The sequence below is a fragment of the Schistocerca americana genome, chromosome 2 (genome assembly GCF_021461395.2).
Source record: "Schistocerca americana isolate TAMUIC-IGC-003095 chromosome 2, iqSchAmer2.1, whole genome shotgun sequence".
Lineage (NCBI taxonomy): Eukaryota > Metazoa > Arthropoda > Insecta > Orthoptera > Acrididae > Schistocerca > Schistocerca americana.
This window is the reverse complement of record NC_060120.1, coordinates 468,057,472-468,075,723: the sequence shown is the minus strand read 5'-3', so window position 1 is coordinate 468,075,723 and position 18,252 is coordinate 468,057,472. Positions and strand designations below refer to the sequence as shown.

Here is an 18,252-nt window from a genome sequence, read left to right as displayed (position 1 = left end):
TGAGTTAACGTAAGTTCTGTATTACAACATTTGCAATGTGGGGACAAGTGCTATTGTGAAGCAACAGTACCCCTTGTTGTCCCATGCTTTTCGACAGACATTCCAGCCCATACTCATTCGTCACTTTCTGATAGATACCTATCAGTGTTTGTCCTTCGACTTTCCTTCGTCCTGTTTTGGATGCATGTGGTAATAAAGTCACCATAGTTCACATTCCCACATTTACCGCAAGGACTTCGGAAGGACACAAACACCACATTAATCCCTTGTCCACATTCTGCTGCCAATATACCAAAATTGGAGCCGCATTACATTTCATATGCTGCAGCAATGCTCTCAAATGGATGCTTTTTGATCGCCTATTATACCTTTCCATTTCACTACATGGCAACTGGGTTGTATGTAATTTCATTTGGGCGATAGGAGAGTCCAGATTCCTACCCCCCCCCCCCCCCCCCCCCTTCCCTCCATTTGGATACATACTTGTCTACTGCACATTTCTTTTGACAGATAACAGCAGTTTGTCATCTTGCAGTGGAGTGAAAATTGCTTCCCTTTTCAATGGAATGTTTTTTACCACAATTTTTTCCAACTGCTGTACTGTGGTATGCACCAAAACCTGTCGGCGTGTTAATTTTTTGGCGAAGCAGGACAGTTTTTCATTTTATTAAAACAAGAATTGCCATGGCTAAGAAGCTTGACTCATATCTATAGATGAAACAGAAGAAAGGAAGGTTAAGTTTCAACATTATGTTGACATCGTTTAAGATGAAGCCCAAGCTTGAATTGGGGAAAGAAATTCCCACCGTCCTTTGCAAAGTGATCATCCTGGCATTTATTTTAAGTGCTTTTTTTATGCATAGAAAATCTAAATGTTGACAGCTGTATGGAGATTTTGCACCCCACTTCATCAGAAAACTCATTCACTGTCTGTACCATTACAGCACCTGTATTGGTTACAGCCAGAAAAAGTAGGGGGAATGTGTAGTGTGTGTAGTGTGTGTGTGTGTGTGTGTGTGTGTGTGTGTGTGTGTGTGTGTGTGTGTGTGTGCATGCGCGTGCGCACGCACGCACACACGTCCCCTCCGGTTATAGTTATTTGAATTCTCTGTTCCTTCTTTAAATCACTTCATGTTAAGTACCAGGATGGTTCATTCGATGAAGCCTCGGATATTTTGTCCTTCTTATCTTCCTTCGCTTATGATATCTTTCAGGGAATGGTGTCCTTTGACTTTGAACATCACACGCATCAATGTGTCACAAGCATTCTCTACCATATCCAAATCACATTCTTGAGTACTTTGACACAGGTACTACTCTCATTTCCACAACCTTTTGAAAAGGTAAGCAAGTTTTTTGAAGTTACTCATTCTAAAACCCACCTTTCTCAGTGTTAAATTAGACTGTTACTGTACTCGAGTATCAGAATTTAAAATTACTATATTGAAAAGCAAATCATCAATTTTCATACTCCCCCAGAAGTCTTGAAAAACATGTCCTGTCTGAAATTGTAAAGGAATGGTACTGTTAGATTTGTTCTGGTATCTGTATAACATTTATCTTATTTGTTAAACAATGGATAATCCAGGATGGAACAATGACAGTATTATGAAAAGGATAGATTGCTACTCACCATGTAGTGGAGATGTTGAGTCATAGACGGGGACAGTGAAAGGACTGCTAAGCAAGTAACCTTCGACCAAAAGGAGTTCTTCTGAAAACATTCACGCAAACACCTCACACACATGTGACTGTTGTGTGTAGTTATTGAGGCCCGACTGCAAGGAACAGCAAATGATGGGAGAAGCAGTGTGGGTGGTGGGGGTAAAGAGGAGACTGGTGTGGGTGGGAGGAGGGATAGCAGGGTGGTTGTGGGGAATGGTAAAGTGCTGCTTGTGGGAGCATAGGGTAGGGCACCTAGGAGCAGTCGGGAGGTTAGACGGACGAAGGGGGGAGGGAGCAGGAAAGGAGGGAAGTAAAAAGACTGTGGATGTGTTGGTGGAATAGAAGGCTATGTTGTGCTGGAGTGGGAACAGGAAAAAGGATATATGGTGAAGGATAGTGCCTAACAAAAGTTTGACTCAACATCTCCATTATACGGTGAGTAGCAAACTGTCCTTTTCATAACTTTGTCATCTTATTTATTCTTTGTTTTGCTTTGAATAATATGCTTGTTAAGGTCAGGTACTGCCTCTTCCAAGCTTCCGTTCTTTCCTCAGTGTTATATTCTTCATCTGTGAATAAAACTGTATTGCCATAAAATTGCAGATGATGTTTTAAAAGTGCTGATGGTTCCATTTTCACATGATATATGGACGTGGAAGGAATCATCATTGGTTTGTGTAGGACAGTGGTTTGTATGTGTTATAATCATTTAACTGGAAATAAATAGAGTTTTTGACGACTGCATCCCATCTGCCCACAATTTCTGCTATCACATTTTGTAACAATCAGTTGTGTGACTAATAGTTTTTTGTGGTAGACTCCTTAGGTAGAGAGATCTATGTTGCTAAGCCACATCGGTTCAGTCATTGAACTGTAGCTTTCAGTGACTTTCGTCATCATCATGTGGGTAAAAAACTAAGTGTACATATGACCTCTGTGTTGTGTGCCTGTACACGTGTACACACACACACACACACACACACACACACACACACACACACACACACCCTGATTGCCAGGAAGTAATAACATTGCTCATAAATATATTAGTTATTAGTAGTGCATGGGAAGCATTCTCTTAGTTTTTGCCACAAAGTTGATTTCTGCTGCTTGTTTTATAAAGGAGTTCCAGTGGGATGCTATGTGTGTAAGATGTTCATTTTTGAATCTTATTGTTTTCAGGCTGTCCGACAATGGAAACAACAGTTTGGAATATCAACAATGTAGGAAAAGATAATTGCTAATTGCTGTAAAGATGACACGTTTAGCTGCAGACAGGCACCATTAAAAGACATTAACACACAAGCTTTCAGCGAAAGCCTTCATCAGAAAAAGAAACACACGCAACTAATTCACCAAACAAGCACACCTCATGCACATGACCTCCAACTCTAAGAGCTCAGACCAGAATGCCATTCTGGCTTTGTGTTTCCAAATGGTTTTCTGCTTTTGTAATAAGTGTTGTTGATGTTCCACAAATTGTTCGTCTACGGACTGATATACTTTTGACACACTGACACCAAAGGTGTTTCACAAGCCATATTATTTGTTTGATCTCAGTTGGGAGCCAGAACACTAGTTTCTACATGGTTTAGCAGTATGCAAGAGTTTGCTGGATCTTGTGGTGCAGTAAGACAGTATTGTGGATCGTATCTCTAATTCTCTGTGTGTGTCAGAAGTTTTTCTGTGTCTTTAATGTGAAAGCAAATCCTATGTCACACATACTGCAGCTGTTTTTCCTAATGAGATGTTAAGGTCTTCTAATTCAAACTACTCCTAATGATCATTGTCAGAAATACTTCTTGTTTTGTAAATTAATGTCCTTAAGGTCATTCTGTTCTGTGCAGGATTATGAAATTTTCTCAAATTTCAGATGGGTGTTACTCAGAAGTATGTACAAAATTAACCTTTAGTTCAAAAATACACAGCTTCCACTTGCTAGGCTGTATAAAATACCTTTATGTGTCAAGTAGTTTGCTCTTATTTTCTCCTCTCCAGCACAGTCATCCTTTCCACTGCATATTTTGAAACAATAATTTGTGTTTTATTCTATGCGTATATTTTGTTCCTCTTTGTTCACATCCTCTAATCATCTTTATGATAAGCTCCTTTTTACCTGTGTCAGTCATTTCTTCGCTGTCAAAGCCAATAGGGATTCGTGACATGTATTTGGTATCACATTGCGCTCCCAGGGATGTACATAAGCTTAAAGTCCAATTCCTGCAGCACTAACATCCAGCAAATTAGCTAGATGCCTTTATTTCCTTATAATAGGAACGATAATGCTTGGTAATATATCAGTACTCTGGTTCTCCTTCTTGCAAACCAATTGTGTAAACCTTCTTTTTCAGTGGCCTCAGTACCTCTTTCTCACTTCAGTGTCATGCTGGAGAGAGGCTGGAGATTTCTTTTTCCTGACTGTTCCCTTTTGATTAAATAACTATGCAACTAAACCATTTGTCCGAGTTGTAAGATACATATGTATTTCATATCTCTCTTTTATGTCAATTTATTGCAAAATGTACATACAGATGTAAAATTTTTGAACAGTTTGCTACATTAGACTGAGGTGACAAGTCATGGGATAGCGACACGCACATATACAGATGGCAGCAGTATTGCGTACACAAGGTACAAAGGGTGATTCAAATTAAAACCTTAAAAGTGCTAATAATATTTTTAATTGTAACAGTGAATGTTTTTAATTGTAACAGTGAATCAAAAACTTACATGTCACTTTTTGACATATTCTCCCTGAAGTTGAGTGCACTTATTCCACTGCTTCGGAAGTGCTAGGCTACTACGATAAAAGAATCCGTTTGGTTGTGTTTGCAGCCAGTCATACATCATGGTTTTCACCTCTTCGTCACTTCTGAAATGCCTGCCTCCCATTGCTTCTCTGAGTTCACCAGACAGGTGAAAGTCAATAGAAGCAAGGTCTGGTAAATAAGGAGGATGTACAGACATTCAGATTCAGTTTCCTGAATAGTCTCCGCTGTCCTACTCACTTTATGCAGTCGGGCAGAGTCGTGCTGTAGCAATACTCCTGGAGTCAGAAATGGGTCATCGTTTATTCCTGATTGCAGGGCAGAGTTAATTTTTCAGTATGTATGAATAAGAAATAATGGTTACTGTCATTCTCCTATCGATGTAATGCTCCAAAATTACTCCATTTGCATCCCATAAGAGAATGAGCAAGAATTTTCCAGCAAACAGTTAAGTGCAGAATTTTTTTTTGTTTCAGCAGTGACTGTGATGTCATTCCTTGCTTGACCTGTTCATTTCTAGTTGGTGACAGTGGATCCAAGTCTCATCAACTGTAACAGTGTTCTGCACTGAACCAGTACTAATCTTCAAACTTGGGGCTATTTCGTTCAGAGTTAAGGACCTATTCTCCTTTACAAGCTCCTCCATTAATGCAGTGTTCTTGTCTGTCACTATGTGGTGAGCCTGCCCTGGTCTTCAGGCATCCTCCACAGTAGTTCACCACTTTTAAACTTCCTAAACCACTCTTAAACTTGCTGCAATGATGAACACGAATCATCGTACTTGCGCTGTCATTCTGCAATGAATTTCGATTGGTTTGGCACCTACACTACACAAAAAACGCATCACAGGTCACTGCTCTGTTGTGGTACCTGTTGACAGTGGGCGACCATCGTATTGCGAATGCTGCTGTCTTGTCCTGTGTTGTAGCATCACTCTACCACCTGTTGCTCACTTTCTGAACTTCAAGAAACACTACTGCCACCTACCAACTCCATCTCACAACTTTTCGAAATTTTATTGAACTTTTAAGGTTTTCATTTGAATCTCCCTTGCACAAAAGGGCAGTGCATTGGTGGAGCTGTCATTTGCTCACAGGTGATTCATGTGAAAAGTTTTCCAATATGATTATGCACGCACGGCAGAAATGAACGTGGAATGGTAGTTGGAGCTATATGCATAGGACCTTCCATTTCAGAAATCATTACGGAATTCAATATTCTGAGATCTACACTGTCAAGAGTGCGCCAAGAATACAAAATTTCAAGCATTACATCTCATTACGGACAATGCAGTGAGTGACTGTGCTCAGTTAATGACTAAAGGCAGCAGCGTTTGTGAAGAGTTATAAATGCTGACAGACAAACAACACTGCATGAAATAAAGCAGAAATCAATGTGGGACCTATGTCAAATGTATACATAAGGATAGTGTAGCGAAATTCGGCATTAATGGGCTGTGGCATCAGACCACTGAGAGAGTGCCTTTGCTGATAGCATGACATTGCCTGCAGCACTTCTTCTAGGTTCATGACCATGTCAGTTGGACCCTAGATGACAGGAAAACTTTCGGCTTTTTAAATGAGCCCCGATTTCAGTTGGTAAAAGCTGATGGCAGAGTTACTGTGGCACAGACCCCACAAAGCCGTGGAGCCACGTTGTCACAAGGCACTATGCAAGCTGGTGGTGGCTCCGTAATGGTGGGCGCTGTGTTTACATGGAGTGGACTAGGTCCTCTGGTCCAACTGAACTGACCATTGACTGGAAATGGTTATGTTCGGCTACTCTGAGACCATTTTCAGCCATTCATGGACATCATGTTCCCAAATTATGAAATTTTTATAGGTGACAAAACACGCTTTTACCAGGACACAATTGTTCACGATTGGTTTGAAGAACATTCTGGGCAATTTAAGCAAATGATTTTACCACCAATACTGCCCAACATGAATCCCATCAAACATTTGTAGTACATAATCAAGAGATCAATTCCTGCACAGCAACAATTTCACAATTATGGACAGCTGTAGAGGCTCGGCTTAATATTTCTTCAAGGGACTTCCAATGACTTGTTGAGTCCATGCCACATCGAGTTGCTACATGGATCGAAAGGAGGTCTGACACAATATCTGGAGGTATCACACAACTTTCTTCACCTCAGTGTATATATTGCTGCATAAATTCAAGAGTCCATTATTATTTGTTTCTGGTCTCAGCAATGGACCTGGTTTGGCATGCAACAGCTGTTGTTGGAGGGGGAGGGGAGGGCGAGAGGGAGAGGGAGAGAGTGTCAGTCAGTCATGTAGTGGTTAAGGCAGTCTGAGTGGTTAAGTGATGATTTGTATTACTTGTAAGGCTGCCATTATACAGGGCTATTACAAATGATTGAAGCGATTTCATAAATTCATTGTAGCTCCATTCATTGACATATGGTCACAACACACTACAGATACGTAGAAAAACTCATAAAGTTTTGTTCAGCTGAAGCCGCACTTCAGGTTTCTGCCGCCAGAGCGCTCGAGAGCGCAGTGAGACAAAATGGCGACAGGAGCCGAGAAAGCGTATGTCGTGCTTGAAATGCACTCACATCAGTCAGTCATAACAGTGCAACGACACTTCAGGACGAAGTTCAACAAAGATCCACCAACTGCTAACTCCATTCAGCGATGGTATGCGCAGTTTAAAGCTTCTGGATGACTCTGTAAGGGGAAATCAACGGGTCGGCCTGCGGTGAGCGAAGAAACGGTTGAACGCGTGCGGGCAAGTTTCACGCGTAGCCCGCGGAAGTCGACAAATAAAGCAAGCAGGGAGCTAAACTTACCACAGCCAACGGTTTGGAAAATCTTACGGAAAAGGCTAAAGCAGAAGCCTTACCGTTTACAATTGCTACAAGCCCTGACACCCGATGACAAAGTCAAACGCTTTGAATTTTCGGCGTGGTTGCAACAGCTCATGGAAGAGGATGCATTCAGTGCGAAACTTGTTTCCAGTGATGAAGCAACATTTTTTCTTAATGGTGGAGTGAACAGACACAATGTGCGAATCTGGGCGGTAGAGAATCCTCACGCATTCGTGCAGCAAATTCGCAATTCACCAAAAGTTAACGTGTTTTGTACAATCTCACGGTTTAAAGTTTACGGCCCCTTTTTCTTCTGCGAAAAAAACGTTACAGGACACGTGTATCTGCACATGCTGGAAAATTGGCTCATGCCACAACTGAAGACCGACAGCGCCGACTTCATCTTTCAACAGGATGGTGCTCCACCGCACTTCCATCACAATGTTCGGCATTTCTTAAACAGGAGATTGGAAAACCGATGGATCGGTCGTGGTGGAGATCATGATCAGCAATTCATGTCATGGCCTCCACGCTCTCCCAACTTAACCCCATGCGATTTCTTTCTGGGGGTTATGTGAAAGATTCAGTGTTTAAACCTCCTCTACCAAGAAACGTGCCAGAACTGCGAGCTCGCATCAACGATGCTTTCGAACTCATTAATGGGGACATGCTGCGACGAGTGTGGGAGGAACTTGGTTATCGGCTTGATGTCTGCCGAATCACTAAAGGGGCACATATCGAACATTTGTGAATGCCTAAAAAAACTTTTTGAGTTTTTGTATGTGTGTGCAAAGCATTGGGAAAATATCTCAAATAATAAAGTTATTGTAGAGCTGTGAAATCGCTTCAATCATTTGTAATAACCCTGTATTAGTGGCATGTGATCTATAAAAAAGTTAATGTCTGTCACAATAGATGTTTTGTGCAAAGGAGGTGGAACTGTCAAAGTAAATGTAGTCTTTATTATATATTTGATGGCTTTTGGTTATTCTGCTACCGTCACAAACTTTTCCTGAACATAGCAGAAAAAGATCCGAAAATGAGTTAAAGTTTTTGAGCCCATACATTAGGAGGTGGTTTAGAATCATGTCCAGTGAGAGACTAAAGGGGAGGAGCTTGCAAACAATCAAAGCCTAAATAAAACTCCTTGTGTAAGTTGTAATGTAATGCCATCTCAATTTTGTTCAAGGCGACTTCGGTCTGTTGAAGTAAGTTTTTCATTCTTCTGTCTACTTACTTATAATATTTTTCCCCAACTGAAAGGTGGCACCTGATTATACCATGTTTGTTCTCTTACGGATCATAAGTAATGCTCTCAAGATCCCTAAGAATGCACATGTAGCTAATTTTGCAATTCAGCTTAATCAATATTAGCTAGTCTAGATCAGGTATGTTGTTCAGAATTGCTGCCCTTATGTACTTCTGATCCTTATTGTTTGTCTATAAAGATTTCCTACAAAGTGACTTCTCACTTTTCAGAATTCTTTAACAAATATTTAGGTCTTTAGCATGGTAGCCAACAGTATACCTGCAATGTGATTTACTGATTGTATATTCACAGAATTGGCGTAGGGCTGTCCAGATGGTGATGCTTAATTTGTGTATTTGTGTTTGCTTTGCTATTGAATGACCTTGTGAGCCTACCACATGACATACTTAGTATTGATTGCAGTTTAAGTGCTGGTTTTTGCCAAATGAGTGTAAGTAGTACAAAGATTTCATGTATTGGATGTTCTTGTGCAAGTCACTCTTAATTATTGATACACAATCCCACCCTTAAATTTATCACAGTTTCCTTTCATTATGGAAAAAGCTACATTGCTGGCTGACAATTTACAAATTCAAGATTCAAGTTTTGATACCATTCTCATGATACTAACAGCTTTAAACATTTTACTGTCTGCTCTGTAACACATAACAAAATGCATTACTTTGGCTGTTGATAATGTCTTCAGTAGTTGTCTTGTACTTTACCTACAGGTGAGTCTATTTCCTTGTGAAGATGAACAACTGCAGCATTTTAAGTTCTCTTTGTATTACTATTTTTCAAGTTTTAACCATTTGTATTGAAAAACTATCATGTCCAGATTCATTTATTCATTTCTTGAATGGTTTTATGTGCGCGTTCAGACATTAGTTCGGGAATGTCATTATTTTTATTATTTACTTTGTGTTTTTAATTCATCTCTTGACATATTTAACATTTAAAGCATTGTACAAATCTACATCTACATCTACATCTATACTCCGTAAACCAGTGTGAGGTGCATGGCAGAGGATACGTCCCATTGTTCCAGTTATTAGGATTTCTTCCTGTTCCATTCGCATATGGAGCACAGGAAGAATGATTGTTTGAATGTCTCAGTGCGTGTAGTAATTATTCTAATCTTATCTTCACAATCCGTATGTGAGCGATACATGGGGTTTGTGGTTGTAGTATATTCGTAGAGTAATCGTTTAAAGCCAGTTCTTAAAACTTTGTTATTAGTCTCTTTCAGGATAGTTTACTTTTGTCTTCAAGAGTCTTCCTAAGTTGTCAGTTACTGTGCTGTGTACCATCTACTGAAGATGAAATGTGGCAATAACCAAACATAAGTTCCTATTTTGTTTGTGTTTTCATTTGTTTCTCTAATCAAATTTTCAAGACATCTCCCATCCTTTCAAAGACATTTATGAATAGTTTTGTTTAATTTTACTTTTTTTGTCTTTTTGGCATTATTTTTTGCTTGAAACTCCCACCATACCTTTAATAGTGGCCTTGTGCAAGTTTCTGCTTTGCTTTTGCTTTCTGTACACCTGCAGTATCTTTAACTGTTACTCAAGTATCTACGTTAAATAATTTTCTTTTCCATCCATGTCCATTAATCTTCATTATCTAAGTAATTGAACTTGTTGCTGATTTTCTAGTATACCACCATGTTCTTGCATAAATTTTAATGATCAGTGTTTCTGTCATACTACTCGATGAGTCTTTTTCTTTTTATCTGTTTATCCAATTTTAGTCTTCATGTTATAAATCTATAATCATTCCTAACTAGAAAGGGCTTTAAAATTGTCAAATCCTGTACAATGTAAATAAACAGACTGCTTGCGGTTTACTTTCATTTTGTATTGGTAGCGGTTGAAAACATGTGATCCGTTTTCAGTAAAAGGCAACTACAACCAGTAAATCTGTTACCTGTCAGGTTTTCTTGAAATGACCGATTAATGATCTGCTTCTGGATGTTCTGCTGACTTGTTGTTTGCATTTTATGCATAAAAAATTGAGTTGAGAAATACGGTCAGGAGTATATGTTTGTATGTCTGTTTAGAGAAAGAAAGTAAAATATATCATAAATTGTGTGTTGTAGGTACAGACTCAGTTGAAAAGGAACACTGTTTGACATATTATTCTTTAACAATAGATTTGCCACCTTATATTTGTCATTTCTTAATAATAACTATATACTTTTTTAATAGTTGGAATCGTTGCCTGACAGCATGGAACTACTGGCTAGCTTAATGCTCCTGGATCTGTATGATAATCAGCTCGAGTGCTTTCCAAATTTATTGATGAAATTGCCAGCCTTAGAAGCCCTTGATGTAGATAACAACTGTTTCAGTGCTCAGAGCAGTTTTGAGAAGGTAAAGGAAATCTGAGTTTCAATATTTCTTCTTGAATTTCAAGTTAACTGCTAATTTATTTTAGTAATTTGTTATTTCAGTAATTACATATGACAGTTTTCTTTCATATTTGAGCTTCCTGTTTACATGTAATCACCTGGATTTGTGCTTTCCTGTCTGATGAGTAAATTTGTTTTCAGGTGACTGGTGAAGCAAGTGCTAAATATGAACAAATGAAAACCAGGTTAAGGAATAAAATTCATTCCGTAGAGCGGATAGATGTTTGTAAACCTCCTCCAGATTTGTTTGGTTAGTTTACATTTACATTTTACTAGAGCTATTTAAGCATTATTTCCTACATACACAGTTTTATTTACACAATAACAGGTTTCAGTTATTGAAAGGCTTAACTGTCAAAAGAGAAAACACTCAAAATATATGTAAAAGGCTGAATTCATTAAATTTATTTTGATAAAATGTATACATTTAATACCGTGCTCAACAGAGAAATAAAGCTAAAGAAAGTAAATTTAGTATCTCAGTAAAGAAAAACTTGTTGCATGTGGAGGAATGTGATGAGAATGGTTGTAATCATTTAAATAGATTGCCAGGATGTATGTGTGTGTGAGCTACTGCACTCTAGAAGAGAACATTGTGGAGAAAATCTGAACTAATGAGTCTGTCTCAATGACCTCTAATCAGTAGTCATTAAATGCCAATCCTTGTTGTTCCAGAAATGACACTTTTTGTAGTGTCATACAATGAGCGTTGAAGAGATTGATTGTCCTCAGTATCACCCTTAAACAAAAATGGTATACTTTCTTAGGTGCATCCATTTCTGCTTTACTGAATAGTGGGATAACGTGTGATATACTTTATACGAGGTCTCTTCAAAAAATCCCAGAACACTTTTAATTTCATGTGTATGCTGTGTTGGAGTGAAACACAGTTGGCACCCTTGCACACTCCTGTGTGAGAAGCAATGCATGTGCATTAAATTTCACGTGCAAGAAAATCTTTGCTGAGACACACCAAATGATGTAGGAAGCCTGTGGTGATGAATGCTTAAGCCGTACTCAGTGTTACGAATGTTTCACATGATTTAAAAATGGCTGGACAAAAGTTAAAGATGTCCCTTGTTCAGGACACCATGCGACGTCTATCGACAATGCTCAAGTCAGGAGTATCAACAAAATTGTGCTTGCCAACTGAAGGTTGACTCTCCAAGAGATTGCAGAAGAATGTAACATTTCACTTGGATAATGTCACAAAATCCTGATACAGCATCTTGGAATGCATCTTGTTGCCGCCAAGTTTGTCTCTCAACTCATGAGTCAAGATCAGGAAGAACTTCGCCTCACAGTCTGTGAAGAGCTTTAGAATCGTACAAATGAAACAGAGGTGTTCCTTAAGGGAATCATTACTGGTGATGAGATGTGGGTCTAGTGTTATGATATTGAGACAAAGGTATAATCTCCACAGTGGTTCAGGAAAGGTTCTCCGAGACCCAAAAAAGCTGCCAGGTCAAGTCAGGTCAACTGTCAAAGCCATGCTAATAGATTTCTTTGACTTTCAAGGATTACTTCATCATGAATTCCTGCCACAGAGACAAACTGTTAATCGATGAGATATTATCGGGACATGTTGCAACACCTGCAAGAAAATGTGAGACGGAAATGGCCTGAAAAATGGTGAGACAATTCATAGCTCTTGCATCAAGATAATGCACCCACACACTCATCCCTATTGGTGTGTGATTATTGCACAGAAAAGGAAATCACTATGCTTTCTCATCTTCCATACTCTCAAGGCCTGGCCCTATGAACTCTTTTTATTTCCGAAATGAAAAACCCCGTTGAAAGGATGAAGACTTGCAACAATAAATGATATAAAAGAAAATTCACAGACGGCACTTCACACGATCCAGCAAAATTACTAAGACTGCTTCTGGAAGTAGAAATGGTGTTGAGAGCAGTGTTTCAATTTTGGAGGAGAGTATTTGGAAGGAGACCATGCGCAATAAGCAAAAGGTAAGCGTAGGAAAATTTTGTGGACAAAGTTCCAGAATTTTTTGAACAGACCTCATATGTTAAAAGTGTCAAGAACACCGTCAGCTGTAATTTCATCTCCAGTTTATTGGCTGCCAGTTTCAGCATTACAGTTTTCCCTCATCAGGCCTTCCATACCAGCTCACAGCTGAATTTTCTCAATGACAACAGTATGTATGCCATATATGAAATAACTGGACTTGGCTCCGATTCTGTCACACAGTGCATTTGCACAGGAGAACACCTCAGACGCAACTGCTGCTCAGCAACAAGTGTTTTGAAGGTGGTGGTGTATGCAAATGCAGTGTGAACAAGAGCTGGTGCGAAATCTGTTTATTTCAGATATGATGTATATACTGTTGTCACTGAGAAAATTCAGCCACCATCTGGATTAGAGGTCCTGAGATGATGTATTGTAATGTTGAAACCAGTAGCTAATAAATTGGATATGAAATTACAGCTGACTGTGTTCTTGACATTTGTAACAGGGTATACTTTCTTCTGATGCTCAACGTTGAACTTAGACTGTTAATGTTAATATGAGGATATGTGGTCCTTTGTGATCAATATATCTTACAGCTATTTAACCATTAAGCTGCTAGTAAAGACAAATCATACAAAATCACTGTGTAAGATTGAACTATTTTCAAGAATAAGTGCTCTTTGTTGTCCAGATGAAATGCGCACATTGAATTTTTTGTCAGTTGCCTGACACTTGATAGCGAGCGAAAAGTGAAAAAGTTCCTGTTTGCGTGTCTTCATATCAGTAGCAAAGCATCAGTTAGTACCATGTGTAATTAAATTTGATGCAAGTTACATTGTTTCGTACGTGAAGATTAAATTTGATATTGTGAACAGGGTTGCCACAGATTCTGGAAATCGGGGAATATCAAGGGATCTCAAACAGGTCGGGAAATCAAGGACATTTGAGAAAACACTAGAAAAATCTTGTTTTTGTCTTAGTAGATGAAATGTTTTTTTTTACTGAGGTATCATGCATCACCACTGGCTTCATGCAGCTGAGTGCATGCATTGCTTCCCTACTCCCTCATTACTAGTGCTTCTCTCCTTCCTGCCACTCCCCTTGCAGTCAGTGCTGCCACTACTTCTTGCCGCTAACCTAGCAGCTGCTGATGAGAAGCAGGGAGGTATGAGGGGTGGTTTGTTTGGATTTGATTCTCAGAGACTGTAGATGCAGCAGCCGGGACAGTGATCATGTGTGCATGAGTTGTGTCTGAGTGATTGTATGAATGTGTGTGTGTTGCTCTCATTTTCTGACAAAAGCTACGGCTGAAAATTTGGTTGTGAGAGTGTGATTATCTTTCCTATGTGCCTGTTTGCTGCTCAGCAACTATCTTTATGATGAGTTGCTACCTATCCTCATTATTACTGATTCTCAGAGTATTAGAACAAGTTATCTGTTGCATGGATTGATCACTGTGGTCTCATGTCATCAACATGTCTGTGGCTCATGAATAGCTGGCCACACGAGTGGATTCCCATGATGTGCCAAAACTGCAGGCCATTTCTGCGGGTATTGTAATGGATTGGGCCAGCCGATCTGAAGCCATTCGGTTCCCACTAATGTGCAGGCCCTGCCCATCGGATCTACTCTCACTGATCTACCCGCAGGCTGGGTATGTTTGTGTGTGGTGTAATGCAGTGGTTTTCGTGGTTTATCCTTGGACCCAGGACTGCAGTGCTCCTCAGCAGGCCAAAGGCCATGGGCGATGGACTTCAGGAATTGTGACTGTCTCACCGCAAGTATGTTATACAGTGTGACATTTTATAGCAATTTTATTTGTTGTAGTGCATTTTGGCACTTCAAGAGTAGTTTATATATTAGAAAGTATGGATGATAAGAAAAAAAAAGTGTTGCTGGCAGTTTGTACGCCATGTATTCATATATTTATCAAAAGAAAAATCACAAAGTACGTGTAAAATAATAAACATACCACAGTCGGTAATAGCCGACAGTAACGAACATAGCAGAGCCAACATTTTATTGGCGTTCACATACAGTGTCGGTTTACACAATTCTTTCCTGCTTTATACACTCCTTTCAAACGGCCTACTTTTTTCTGAGGTTATTTCTGAAATCAGGGAAGATACTTTAAATCTGTTTTGCGACTCCAAGGAAATGTATATTTTTGTCACCAAATGTGTTTCGTTTTATTTAAATGAAATAACATCAGTGGTCATAATGAATCGTATACACCAACTGGCTTGCTTTTTCCATCTAAAAACAGTTAATTACAAAAGATTAGTACTTAAGATTTTTTCTCACATCTGGAAATGCCATCTGCTTTCTAGATTTCCTTGAGATCTCAAAATTTTGTCAGGGAAAAATACTAAAACTTGTCATGAAATCAGGGTATTTCATGTGAGGAAACTTGTGGCAGCCCTGGTGAATTGGAGCATTAAAACTGAAATATTTTTCTGTATATGAGGCCAAAACATGGCAGTAAAATTTTAATTCTTATGAACGACTTACAAAGTCTTCATACCCTTACATTAAACAAAAATTTTATATATTAACTTGCAAATGAAATGTAGCTTAAACTATAAAAGGTGATCAGTAACAGTCTGAGAAGCTTTAACGGTGTTGCGAGGTAAGTTGTGCTGAGGAATAATTGTTTTAAAAAAAATCGATATGTTTTATCATTTTCAAGGTAATTAGCATTGAAGTTAGCCAATCAGGCTGCTGCATGCGCAAATTCAAGAAGCCCACCAGATAAAATTAGTGTCAGTTGTTCTCATAGCGTAGGTAATAGCACAAGAGACTGCTCAGCCTTTGGCTTAGGTTTGATCCTTGCTACTGTCCCATGTCCAATTTTGTGTCTCTCTCTTGTGCAGTTTTAGGAAACCAAACGAAAAACACATCTGACGACTGTGTCCCTGGCAGGCTGCTTGTGTGTACAATGGCCTGATGGGCAAACTTCCACGGTAATTGACTCAGAAAGTGAGTAAAAGCGTCAAAGTTTTTTTCAAAACAGTAAATTCTCAGCACAACCTACCCCTACAAGCTTTTCAGACTGATTCTGACCAACATTTATATTTTGAGACAAGAGATGTACACTATATTATGATACAGTGGATGGTAAAGTAAACTGAATTTTCCCTTTGAATGTCAAACCTCAAGACCCCAGTTCTTTGGACTTTTTGGAAAATAGTGTAAAAGACTCAAAAGTTGAACCTGACAGGCTATAAAATGCGTCCAACTTTTAAAAATACTGTTTATTAGATAAGTATAAAGCTCAAATATGGTAAATAATAGTTGGAGATTAAAGGAATGAAGACAAATTTTCCGCCATTGAGTTCTTTATTATGTAAACATTTAGCAAAGGTGAATGTATTTCTGTTTTAATTTCTTAAAGACGGCACTTTGGTTTTTATGTGTCCTGTTTTCTCTTCATTGTAATTTAGTCTCGTATGTTGAGGATGTTCAGAATAATAACGAACTAATATCTTTGTAAACTGTAAAATAGTCAATACTTATTTGCTTTTCTTTTTCAGACCATTGTGAATATGAGTCATCCTGCAGTGAATTAAATACGTAAGTATCATGTTTAAATTGCTTAAAATCTTTCCAGGTAAATAAGATTGATTTGTCATTATAATTGTATATAATTTCTATTCTTATCATGTAACATTAAATTAACATAAGTTAATCAAAGAGTAACTGCATACTCTTCAGCACTAGTAAACAGAAGTTGTTGTACTGTGTTTTTATTATGCCAATAACAGAAGAACATCTGAATTGAATAATAAAAATGGAGACCATCGAATTCTTGAATGATGTGAAAGATAAATGCCAGATGTTTCCCACACGTGACCCCAGTCTGTGGCTGCCGTGGCCAAACTGCAAGCAGCAGTTCGTGATTGGAGAAGCAGTCTGGTTGGTGGGGGTTAAGGAGGAAGATTTGTCAGGGAGGAGGGGTGGGGGGAGCTATAGCAGGTTAGTTGTGGGGGCTGGTAAAGTGCTGCTTGTAGGATCATACACTAAGAGATGGAGAGAGGGTAGGGCAGCTACATGCAGTCTGGATGTTAGACAGATGGCAAAAGACTCTGCGTGCGTTGGTGGATTAGGGGGCTGTGCAGTGCTGGAATGGGAACAGGAAAGGGGATAGGTGGGTAGAGGACAAAGACTAACACGTTGAGGCATGGAGCGTTACGGGAATGTAGGATATATTGCAAGGAGAGTTCCCACCTGTGCAATTCAGAAAAGCTGGTGTTGATAGAAAAGATCCAGATGGCACAGGCTGTTACACAGTCGTTGGAATGAGGAATGTTAAGTTGGGCAGTGTGCTCACCAGCTGGGAGGTCCAGCTGTTTCTTCGCCACAGTTTGTTTGTGACCATTCATGCCGACAGGTAGCTTGTTGGTTGTCATGCCTACATGGAACGCAACACAGTGGTTGTAGCTTAGGTTGTAGATCACATGACTGGTTTCACAGGTATCCCTGCCTTTGAGCCACGCGAAGTAGCTGTGCGAACTGAGCCGGACGGAGGTTAGAGTCCTCCTTCGGACATGGGTGTGTCTGTTGTCCTTAGTCTAAGTTAGTTTAACACTTTCAACACTGCCCTCTTTACACCCGGAACTTGGCTGTGAACTGGCATATTTAATGGATGTTTGAAATTAGATTGCAAAGAACAGAAGAATGATAGGAATATGGTTCTTGCATTATTTAGAAGGAAAAATTAAGAGCTTTACATGAATGTGAGTTTATTTTACAATATAAAATACAAATTGGTGTTATAATTAAAAAAAGAAAACACAAAAATATCGTGGACAAAAAGTTTTACGTGATCTCTCTCTTGAGTAATGCCATTATACTGTATTTTTAAAAAAATATACTGTATTTTATACTGTATTTAAAAAAAATACTGTATTTTTAAAAAAAATATCACTGGAATGTCTAACTGCAGGTACCTGTAAACTAGAGTATTTTAATAGTTCAGGTGTAGTTGAGCATTTGTGTGAAAATCCTGGAAACACTGTGGGACGCAAAGGCCAATGCCACAGTCCTTGCACCACCATCTTCTTTCCTTCCTGATGTGCTTACCCATCTCTTTCTTCCCCCTGTCTGAACATACTTTGCATTACCTAGTAGTATTCACCTTGTTTGCAGTGAGTGGGACCTTCTCTGGAAAGTGCCTTGTAAATGTACACTCAATTTGTGAGGATGAAGCGGCTTGTTGCTGAAAAATATCTCCGCCCTTCTCAGCCAATTTCGTCCCCACTTTGTGAATAAAGTCTACTAGGGATACAATCTTCCTAGTCTTCTCTGTATATGAAATAAAACTGATGACAGTTGACATGATAAACAAAT

At 39.1% G+C, this 18,252-nt stretch overlaps 1 protein-coding gene across 4 annotated transcripts in view; it reads left to right on the top strand.

Moving 5' to 3' along the window:
• The window catches only part of LOC124596160 (leucine-rich repeat-containing protein 1-like), a 131,718-nt gene that overhangs the window by 74,974 nt on the left and 38,492 nt on the right, over nt 1-18,252 (top strand). For all 4 annotated transcript variants that reach the window (XM_047135193.1, XM_047135192.1, XM_047135195.1 and 1 more), the window contains 3 exons: nt 10,729-10,893; nt 11,073-11,181; nt 16,437-16,476. In XM_047135193.1, the coding sequence (XP_046991149.1) occupies nt 10,729-10,893; nt 11,073-11,181; nt 16,437-16,476 (314 nt within the window). The remainder of the gene's footprint in view (nt 1-10,728; nt 10,894-11,072; nt 11,182-16,436; nt 16,477-18,252) is intronic.